Below are 13,124 nucleotides of genomic sequence, written 5' to 3'. Positions count from 1 at the left end.
TACATTACATCAGCTACATTACATCAGCTACATTATATCAGCTACATTATATCAGCTACATTACATCAGCTACATTACATGAGCTACATTACATGAGCTACATTATATCAGCTACATTACATCAGCTACATTACATCAGCTACATTACATCAGCTACATTACATCAGCTACATTACATCAGCTACATTACATCAGCTACATTACATCAGCTACATTATATCAGCTACATTATATCAGCTACATTACATCAGCTACATTACATCAGCTACATTACATGAGCTACATTACATGAGCTACATTATATCAGCTACATTACATCAGCTACATTACATCAGCTACATTACATCAGCTACATTACATCAGCTACATTACATCAGCTACATTATATCAGCTACATTACATCAGCTACATTACATCAGCTACATTACATCAGCTACATTACATCAGCTACATTATATCAGCTACATTACATCAGCTACATTACATCAGCTACATTATATCAGCTACATTACATCAGCTACATTACATCAGCTACATTATATCAGCTACATTATATCAGCTACATTACATCAGCTACATTACATCAGCTACATTACATCAGCTACATTACATCAGCTACATTACATCAGCTACATTACATCAGCTACATTACATCAGCTACATTACATCAGCTACATTACATGAGCTACATTACATCAGCTACATTACATGAGCTACATTACATCAGCTACATTACATCAGCTACATTACATCAGCTACATTACATGAGCTACATTACATCAGCTACATTACATCAGCTACATTACATCAGCTACATTACATCAGCTACATTATATCAGCTACATTACATCAGCTACATTACATCAGCTACATTACATCAGCTACATTACATCAGCTACATTATATCAGCTACATTATATCAGCTACATTACATCAGCTACATTACATCAGCTACATTACATCAGCTACATTACATCAGCTACATTACATCAGCTACATTACATCAGCTACATTATATCAGCTACATTACATGAGCTACATTACATGAGCTACATTACATCAGCTACATTATATCAGCTACATTACATGAGCTACATTACATGAGCTACATTACATCAGCTACATTACATCAGCTACATTACATCAGCTACATTACATCAGCTACATTACATCAGCTACATTATATCAGCTACATTACATCAGCTACATTACATGAGCTACATTACATCAGCTACATTACATGAGCTACATTACATCAGCTACATTACATGAGCTACATTACATCAGCTACATTACATGAGCTACATTATATCAGCTACATTACATCAGCTACATTATATCAGCTACATTACATGAGCTACATTACATGAGCTACATTACATCAGCTACATTACATCAGCTACATTACATCAGCTACATTATATCAGCTACATTATATCAGCTACATTACATCAGCTACATTACATCAGCTACATTATATCAGCTACATTACATGAGCTACATTACATCAGCTACATTACATCAGCTACATTACATCAGCTACATTATATCAGCTACATTACATCAGCTACATTACATCAGCTACATTATATCAGCTACATTACATCAGCTACATTACATCAGCTACATTACATCAGCTACATTACATCAGCTACATTATATCAGCTACATTACATCAGCTACATTACATCAGCTACATTATATCAGCTACATTACATCAGCTACATTACATCAGCTACATTACATCAGCTACATTATATCAGCTACATTACATCAGCTACATTACATCAGCTACATTATATCAGCTACATTACATGAGCTACATTACATGAGCTACATTACATCAGCTACATTACATCAGCTACATTACATCAGCTACATTATATCAGCTACATTATATCAGCTACATTACATCAGCTACATTACATCAGCTACATTATATCAGCTACATTACATGAGCTACATTACATCAGCTACATTACATCAGCTACATTACATCAGCTACATTATATCAGCTACATTACATCAGCTACATTACATCAGCTACATTATATCAGCTACATTACATCAGCTACATTACATCAGCTACATTACATGAGCTACATTACATCAGCTACATTATATCAGCTACATTACATCAGCTACATTACATGAGCTACATTACATCAGCTACATTACATCAGCTACATTACATCAGCTACATTACATCAGTTACATTACATGAGCTACATTACATCAGCTACATTACATCAGTTACATTATATCAGCTACATTACATCAGCTACATTATATCAGCTACATTACATCAGCTACATTACATCAGCTACATTACATCAGCTACATTACATGAGCTACATTACATCAGCTACATTACATGAGCTACATTACATCAGCTACATTACATGAGCTACATTACATGAGCTACATTACATCAGCTACATTACATCAGCTACATTACATGAGCTACATTACATCAGCTACATTACATGAGCTACATTACATCAGCTACATTACATGAGCTACATTACATCAGCTACATTACATGAGCTACATTACATCAGCTACATTACATGAGCTACATTACATCAGCTACATTACATGAGCTACATTACATGAGCTACATTACATCAGCTACATTACATCAGCTACATTACATGAGCTACATTACATCAGCTACATTACATGAGCTACATTACATCAGCTACATTACATCAGCTACATTATATCAGCTACATTACATGAGCTACATTACATGAGCTACATTACATCAGCTACATTACATCAGCTACATTACATCAGCTACATTACATCAGCTACATTACATCAGCTACATTATATCAGCTACATTATATCAGCTACATTACATCAGCTACATTACATCAGCTACATTATATCAGCTACATTACATGAGCTACATTACATCAGCTACATTACATCAGCTACATTACATCAGCTACATTATATCAGCTACATTACATCAGCTACATTACATCAGCTACATTATATCAGCTACATTACATCAGCTACATTACATCAGCTACATTACATGAGCTACATTACATCAGCTACATTATATCAGCTACATTACATCAGCTACATTACATGAGCTACATTACATCAGCTACATTACATGAGCTACATTACATCAGCTACATTACATGAGCTACATTACATCAGCTACATTACATGAGCTACATTACATCAGCTACATTACATGAGCTACATTACATGAGCTACATTACATCAGCTACATTACATCAGCTACATTACATGAGCTACATTACATCAGCTACATTACATCAGCTACATTACATCAGCTACATTACATCAGCTACATTACATCAGCTACATTACATCAGCTACATTACATCAGCTACATTACATCAGCTACATTACATCAGCTACATTATATCAGCTACATTACATCAGCTACATTACATCAGCTACATTACATCAGCTACATTACATCAGCTACATTACATCAGCTACATTATATCAGCTACATTACATCAGCTACATTATATCAGCTACATTACATGAGCTACATTACATGAGCTACATTACATCAGCTACATTACATCAGCTACATTACATCAGCTACATTACATCAGCTACATTACATGAGCTACATTACATCAGCTACATTACATCAGCTACATTACATCAGTTACATTATATCAGCTACATTACATGAGCTACATTACATCAGCTACATTACATGAGCTACATTACATCAGCTACATTACATCAGCTACATTACATCAGCTACATTACATCAGCTACATTACATCAGTTACATTACATGAGCTACATTACATGAGCTACATTACATCAGCTACATTACATCAGCTACATTACATCAGTTACATTATATCAGCTACATTACATGAGCTACATTACATCAGCTACATTACATCAGCTACATTACATCAGCTACATTACATCAGCTACATTACATCAGCTACATTACATCAGCTACATTACATGAGCTACATTACATCAGCTACATTACATCAGTTACATTATATCAGCTACATTACATGAGCTACATTACATCAGCTACATTACATCAGCTACATTACATCAGCTACATTACATCAGCTACATTACATGAGCTACATTACATCAGCTACATTATATCAGCTACATTACATCAGTTACATTACATCAGCTACATTACATCAGCTACATTATATCAGCTACATTACATCAGTTACATTATATCAGCTACATTACATGAGCTACATTACATCAGCTACATTACATCAGCTACATTACATCAGCTACATTACATCAGCTACATTATATCAGCTACATTACATCAGCTACATTACATCAGCTACATTACATGAGCTACATTACATCAGCTACATTATATCAGCTACATTACATCAGTTACATTACATCAGCTACATTACATCAGCTACATTACATCAGCTACATTACATCAGCTACATTACATCAGCTACATTACATCAGCTACATTACATCAGCTACATTACATCAGCTACATTACATCAGCTACATTACATCAGCTACATTACATCAGCTACATTATATCAGCTACATTACATCAGCTACATTATATCAGCTACATTACATCAGCTACATTACATGAGCTACATTACATGAGCTACATTACATCAGCTACATTACATCAGCTACATTACATCAGCTACATTACATCAGTTACATTATATCAGCTACATTACATGAGCTACATTATATCAGCTACATTACATCAGCTACATTACATCAGTTACATTATATCAGCTACATTACATGAGCTACATTACATCAGCTACATTACATCAGCTACATTACATCAGCTACATTACATCAGCTACATTACATCAGCTACATTACATCAGCTACATTACATGAGCTACATTACATTAGCTACATTACATCAGCTACATTACATCAGCTACATTACATCAGCTACATTACATCAGCTACATTACATCAGCTACATTACATCAGCTACATTACATCAGCTACATTACATCAGCTACATTACATCAGCTACATTACATCAGTTACATTACATGAGCTACATTACATCAGCTACATTACATCAGCTACATTATATCAGCTACATTACATCAGCTACATTACATCAGCTACATTACATCAGCTACATTATATCAGCTACATTACATCAGCTACATTACATCAGCTACATTACATCAGCTACATTACATCAGCTACATTACATCAGCTACATTACATCAGCTACATTACATCAGCTACATTACATCAGCTACATTACATCAGCTACATTACATCAGCTACATTACATCAGCTACATTACATCAGCTACATTACATCAGCTACATTACATCAGCTACATTACATCAGCTACATTACATCAGCTACATTACATCAGCTACATTACATCAGCTACATTACATCAGCTACATTACATGAGCTACATTACATCAGCTACATTACATGAGCTACATTACATCAGCTACATTACATCAGCTACATTACATCAGCTACATTACATCAGCTACATTACATCAGCTACATTATATCAGCTACATTACATCAGCTACATTACATCAGCTACATTACATGAGCTACATTACATCAGCTACATTACATCAGCTACATTACATCAGTTACATTATATCAGCTACATTACATCAGCTACATTACATCAGCTACATTACATCAGCTACATTACATCAGCTACATTACATCAGCTACATTACATCAGCTACATTACATCAGCTACATTACATCAGCTACATTACATGAGCTACATTACATCAGCTACATTACATCAGCTACATTACATCAGCTACATTACATCAGCTACATTACATCAGCTACATTACATCAGCTACATTACATCAGCTACATTACATCAGCTACATTACATCAGCTACATTACATGAGCTACATTACATCAGCTACATTACATCAGCTACATTACATGAGCTACATTACATGAGCTACATTACATCAGCTACATTACATCAGCTACATTATATCAGCTACATTACATCAGCTACATTACATCAGCTACATTACATCAGCTACATTACATCAGCTACATTACATCAGCTACATTACATCAGCTACATTACATCAGCTACATTATATCAGCTACATTACATGAGCTACATTACATCAGCTACATTACATCAGTTACATTATATCAGCTACATTACATCAGCTACATTACATCAGCTACATTACATCAGCTACATTACATCAGCTACATTACATCAGCTACATTACATCAGCTACATTACATCAGCTACATTACATCAGCTACATTATATCAGCTACATTACATGAGCTACATTACATCAGCTACATTACATCAGTTACATTATATCAGCTACATTACATCAGCTACATTACATCAGCTACATTACATCAGCTACATTACATCAGCTACATTACATCAGCTACATTACATCAGCTACATTACATCAGCTACATTACATCAGCTACATTACATCAGCTACATTACATCAGCTACATTACATCAGCTACATTATATCAGCTACATTACATGAGCTACATTACATCAGCTACATTACATCAGTTACATTACATGAGCTACATTATATATATGAGGTACAGTATGCTGTCTCTATCCCCTACCATAAAGACTCTCTCCAGGTTGCAAGGTTGCACTGTCTCCCTCTGTGTTACTTTGTTCTGTTAGTGTAGAGAGATGAACATTATCTACACTTCCTGATAACATTTTAATTGTAACCATGGTGATGAGAGTTGGAGGGTTTATTCAGGTCAACTATAAAATCAAGCCATCTACTGAACATTCAGTTAGTAGTATTACGAGAGTAACAGCACCAGGTATTAGTAATAGTAAGGTAGTAGTAGGTAGTAAGTATTATAGTATTACAGCACTGCACCAGGTATTATAGTATTATGTATACTAAGAGAAGAGGATAAGACCCCCTACACAGCGACACTATTCCTCATTTATTATACCTTATATGTAGACATTCCACTGTCATATTATTATTTATAGCGCCTACCAGGTCTGCACAAGGTATTATGGTATTACAGGTAAACTGCCGTTTAGCAGTCACTTTATAGAATCCACCAGCATAGTGGTTCAACAAAATGCTATTTAGCAAAAACGTGAAATGAGCATTGAGTTCAATTTCAGGTACCTTTTACAATGATATTAATGAAAGAAATAAACGTGCACTAACTTATTATATAGTGGCAAAGAATCACATAAAGTCACGTAAGTGTACTAAACAAACCAAAAATAAATAAATAACAAATTAAACAAATGAAATTCCTGTTAACAAATTAAGTAACGTACCACACTCAGGTTGTCTGTCCAGACTATCGTAGGAGTTAGCGGAGGAGAGACTAACACCGTCTGGAGTGAAGGACTCCTGGTCTTGCAACTGCATTGAAGGGTTGTGGAACAGCAGGTCAAAGTCTTGTAGTAATCCTGCCGAGAGAGAGTAATTATAGGCTCGTGTGACAGATAAACGTGCCAAACTTACAAGATTACTTAAACTCAACACTAAATTGAAGGTAATCCTTCAATTATCACAGCCCCCCCCCCCTCCTACTGTTAATACAGATGTGTAATGTGTATTGTGTAACAGCCCCCCCCCCCCCCCCCCATTATTAACACAGATGTGTAATGTGTATTGTGTAACAGCCCCCCTCCTATTATTAATACAGATGTGTATTGTGTAATGTGTAATGTGTAACTTACTCCCCTTGATGTCCTCCTGAGCAGTTTGCTCTGAGTCAGCAGTAAGAGGATGGTCACTAGTTAGCAACACGCTCATCTTACGCTCATCAAACAACCTCTCTTCTTCACGGTCTATATTCTTACCCAGCACCTGATGTTGTATCAGTTATTGTAAACAAATCGTCATAAAAATACGAGCTACCAGCCCACATGAGATTAAGGCTTGTTTTATAATTTAAATTCTATACTTCAAAAACGTGGAAACTTGACTGCCAGATTTGATTACAATCTTAACCGAGTCATATTGATGTCCCGAATATCACATATATAATAAAGTATTAGAGCTATTCATTAAATGGAATATGTAGAGATCGCACGATAAACAGTGCTAGTCAAATATGTGGTCTGATCTAACTATGTATAACTTTATATAAATACAATACAGGAGCTATTGTTAGAAGTGCATTACAGACAGCTATATTTATTTGTCAGGTAAACAAAGTCAAGATGTGAAACGCACCTCTGCCTCCGTTTTAACTTTATTAGTAATTACACCAGGAAGAGGGAACACTAACACTAACTAACACTAACCTCTGCCTCCGTTTTAACTTTATCAGTAGCAACACCAGGAAGAGGGAACACTAACACTAACTAACACTAACCTCTGCCTCCGTTTTAACTTTATCAGTAGCTACACCAGGAAGAGGGAACACTAACACTAACTAACACTAACCTCTTCCTCCGTTTTAACTTTATCAGTAGCAACACCAGGAAGAAGGAACACTAACACTAACTAACACTAACCTCTGCCTCTGTTTTAACTTTATCAGTAGCTACACCAGTAACCAGGAAGAGGGAACACTAACACTAACTAACACTAACCTCTGCCTCCGTTTTAACTTTATCAGTAGCAACACCAGGAAGAAGGAACACTAACACTAACTAACACTAACCTCTGCCTCAATTTTAACTTTATCAGTAGCTACACCAGGAAGAGGGAACACTAACACTAACTAACACTAACCTCTGCCTCCGTTTTAACTTTATCAGTAGCTACACCAGGAACTAGGAAGAGGGAACACTAACACTAACTAACACTAACCTCTGCCTCAGTTTTAACTTTATCAGTAGCTACACCAGGAAGAGGGAACACTAACACTAACTAACACTAACATCTGCCTCCGTTTTAACTTTATCAGTAGCTACACCAGGAAGAGGGAACACTAACACTAACTAACACTAACCTCTGCCTCCGTTTTAACTTTATCAGTAGCTACACCAGGAAGAGGGAACACTAACACTAACTAACACTAACCTCTGCCTCCGTTTTAACTTTATTAGTAATTACACCAGGAAGAGGGAACACTAACACTAACTAACACTAACCTCTGCCTCCGTTTTAACTTTATCAGTAGCTACACCAGGAAGAGGGAACACTAACACTAACTAACACTAACCTCTGCCTCCGTTTTAACTTTATCAGTAGCTACACCAGGAAGAGGGAACACTAACACTAACTAACACTAACCTCTGCCTCCGTTTTAACTTTATCAGTAGCTACACCAGGAAGAGGGAACACTAACACTAACTAACACTAACCTCTGCCTCCGTTTTAACTTTATCAGTAGCTACACCAGGAACTAGGAAGAGGGAACACTAACACTAACTAACACTAACCTCTGCCTCAGTTTTAACTTTATCAGTAGCTACACCAGGAAGAGGGAACACTAACACTAACTAACACTAACATCTGCCTCCGTTTTAACTTTATCAGTAGCTACACCAGGAAGAGGGAACACTAACACTAACTAACACTAACCTCTGCCTCCGTTTTAACTTTATCAGTAGCTACATCAGGAAGAGGGAACACTAACACTAACTAACACTAACCTCTGCCTCCGTTTTAACTTTATTAGTAATTACACCAGGAAGAGGGAACACTAACACTAACTAACACTAACCTCTGCCTCCGTTTTAACTTTATCAGTAGCTACACCAGGAAGAGGGAACACTAACACTAACTAACACTAACCTCTGCCTCCGTTTTAACTTTATCAGTAGCTACACCAGGAAGAGGGAACACTAACACTAACTAACACTAACCTCTGCCTCCGTTTTAACTTTATCAGTAGCTACACCAGGAAGAGGGAACACTAACACTAACTAACACTAACCTCTGCCTCCGTTTTAACTTTATCAGTAGCAACACCAGGAAGAAGGAACACTAACACTAACTAACACTAACCTCTGCCTCTGTTTTAACTTTATCAGTAGCTACACCAGGAACTAGGAAGAGGGAACACTAACACTAACTAACACTAACCTCTGCCTCCGTTTTAACTTTATCAGTAGCTACACCAGGAAGAGGGAACACTAACACTAACTAACACTAACCTCTGCCTCCGTTTTAACTTTATCAGTAGCTACACCAGGAAGAGGGAACACTAACACTAACTAACACTAACCTCTGCCTCCGTTTTAACTTTATCAGTAGCTACACCAGGAAGAGGGAACACTAAAACTAACTAACACTAACCTCTGCCTCCGTTTTAACTTTATCAGTAGCTACACCAGGAAGAGGGCACACTAACACTAACTAACACTAACCTCTGCCTCCGTTTTAACTTTATCAGTAGCTACACCAGGAAGAGGGAACACTAACACTAACTAACACTAACCTCTGCCTCCGTTTTAACTTTATCAGTAGCTACACCAGGAAGAGGGAACACTAACACTAACTAACACTAACCTCTGCCTCCGTTTTAACTTTATCAGTAGCTACACCAGGAAGAGGGAACACTAACACTAACTAACACTAACCTCTGCCTCCGTTTTAACTTTATCAGTAGCAACACCAGGAAGAGGGAACACTAACACTTCCTCTTCAAAGGTAAAGTTGTCTGGTAATGTGGGTCTGTTCCTGAAGGGGAGGGGTTAAGAAGTTAATTCAGGTAATTTACAGCAACACAATTCAGGTAATTAAACAGAAGATAAATCTACAGCATGCAGGGGGGGAGGGGCCGGGAGCCGGGGGGGGGGGGGGCGGGCGGGGGCGGGGGATCTGGGTGTTATTCGTTATGGTCTGCTCTGTTATTGGGTGTCCTCCACGAAACAGTTACGATCAGATCTTTAGGTCTAAAAACTTAACTCAGGGACAATATCTACCCTTAAAAAAAACACTAAACTTTAATTCCATTTATTCTACTACAATATTATAGAGAAAGTATATTTCTCATGGTGTTTAATAAAATACTGATCATGATTACATTCTCAATTCCTAAAAATATACATTATATAACTTATCATGCACTTATCTCTATGTATTGTATATATTAGCTAGATATGTAATAGCTAGTATAGAATACAGATGTAGGTAAGATATTGACATATTATACAGGTAGTCTCAAGTAATGATGAATAAGGCGGCTTTTGGAGGATGACATTAATTCAGAATATTGAGGATCGTAATTTTATCTTATTATCTCTGCTCTAATTCAATAAGTGAAATGAAAACTTGGACACAAACCAAAATATACGTGAGAAGTGAGCGTCAAGTGATGTGTATTTAGAGTACGTGGGGTAATACGTACATGTACGTGTTACTTAGAGTACGTGGGGTATTCTATATTATGTTATATATTATATGAGCACTGGGTCAATTCTTCACATTATTACGTCATAGTTCATTCATTATTCATGAACGAATGGAAGCATTGATGAAAACAACGGGTATTATTCGTATTGTCTTTTAAACGACAGACTTGTAGTCTCTAAATTACATGACCAAAGCAGAATAATTAAAGTAGGGAGTAGTTTCTTAATTCAGAATAAAGGGCACGTGCGAAACAATTAACATTGGAATTTGGTAACTTTAACTTAGTGTATCTGATTTTTGCATGGCTTTGGTTTTGAATTGGATTAAATCCGACTTTATCCGTACATACAGTAGATATTATAAAGACACGATTATCATATTGGTAATGTATTTGGTACCACCGCAGGGTTGTCCGCTCAGTAAATTCTAATTTTGCCAAAATGACCCGGCGGCGTGAAATTTTGAATATCATCAAAGTTGCTGGTCAATTTCAATGTCAGGTTATCATCGCTATTGCTGTAGGATCGTGCGAACTGGCCGTGGGAAGTTATCACTAAAGAAATAATACCTTTTTAATTTCCAAATTCGGTGATGTTCGACGTCTGAAAAAAAGAACATAGCGTTGTCAGTAGACTGCACTGTGTCCATAGTAATTTGTGTGTGGGTTCCGTACATGCCATCATTTTAGTAGAGCTCCACTGTCGTAAGGAACTATTTTAACTGTTTGTTAAAAATTTTTTACATCTTTTACTCTTCTGATTATCTGATAGCTAAATGTGAAATCTGTCCAGATTTAATAATTATATATGATATTGACTGTTATCTTGTTTTAAGCACCATGTACATTCACCGAGCCAACATACCAGAGACTGTCATGGAAATAAGCGAAGAAAAAGATTTGGGAGTGTCGGTAGAACACGAGATCTCTACAAAGGAACACGTGATCTCTTACAAAGGAACACGTGGAGAAAGATAACGTAGTATCAGGGGCTCGTTACTCCAGAGTTCAAGTATGTTGGATATGCGAGGACTCCCACAGCACTTCGTTCACTATAGAGCCCTGTGAATGTGCTTCAGGTCTCGGTGTAGTCCACTCCTCATGTCTAATAGACTGGATGAACACTAACTCTAAAGGCCGCTGTCCGAAATGTGCTGCCATGATATCTGTCAGAACCGAACAAAAACCACGCAAATTATGGGAACTAGACCCAGTGTTCAAAGAGAATACTGGCAAGTACATAGTGATGGTGACACTGAATCTGATAGTCGCGTTAGCTTGTTTAGTGTCAGTAGGACATCTGCTGCACACTGAGAAGAGGGCAGTTGCAGCGGTTATTGGGGTGGTTTACTTCCTGTATATGTTCTGGCAGTCCAGGTTCTATGTGAGGATATATGAGAGGTTAAGGATGTACAATAATAAGGTTGTGCAGGTTTACGAGGGGAAGATGGAGGATGTGGTTAAGAGACATAACCTCTCCAGTTACATTGATAGGTCTGAACTATAGGAGAGAGAGAGAGAGAGAGAGAGAGAGAGAGAGAGAGAGAGAGAGAGAGAGAGAGAGAGAGAGAGAGAGAGAGAAGAGAGAGAGAGAGAGAGAGAGAGAGAGAGAGAGAGAGAGAGAGAGAGAGAGAGAGAGAGAGAGAGAGAGAGAGAGAGAGAGAGAGAGAGAGAGAGAGAGAGAGAGGAGAGAGAGATAGAGAGAGAGAGAGAGAGAGAGATATCATGTCATTTTTCTTGGAAATTGGGTGCAGTCTTGGTGTGAATTTAAAGTTATGTTCTTTTTAAAATACAAAACCGACAGTTTTCGGGATCTTGATCAAATT

General features: G+C 36.9%; 1 protein-coding gene across 3 annotated transcripts in view; it reads right to left on the bottom strand.

Moving 5' to 3' along the window:
• Positions 1-13,124, bottom strand: part of LOC134821066 (GTPase-activating protein and VPS9 domain-containing protein 1-like) — a 47,262-nt gene that overhangs the window by 21,746 nt on the left and 12,392 nt on the right. For all 3 annotated transcript variants that reach the window (XM_063831733.1, XM_063831734.1, XM_063831732.1), the window contains exons 12-15: positions 10,526-10,625; positions 7,727-7,856; positions 7,319-7,453; positions 6,625-6,717 (exon numbers count right to left, since the gene is read on the bottom strand). In XM_063831733.1, the coding sequence (XP_063687803.1) occupies positions 6,625-6,717; positions 7,319-7,453; positions 7,727-7,856; positions 10,526-10,625 (458 nt within the window). The remainder of the gene's footprint in view (positions 1-6,624; positions 6,718-7,318; positions 7,454-7,726; positions 7,857-10,525; positions 10,626-13,124) is intronic.

Source organism: Bolinopsis microptera, chromosome 9, assembly GCF_026151205.1.
Source record: "Bolinopsis microptera isolate Bmic1 chromosome 9, MBARI_Bmic_1.0, whole genome shotgun sequence".
NCBI lineage: Eukaryota > Metazoa > Ctenophora > Tentaculata > Lobata > Bolinopsidae > Bolinopsis > Bolinopsis microptera.
This window is presented reverse-complemented; position numbering and strand designations above follow the sequence as displayed.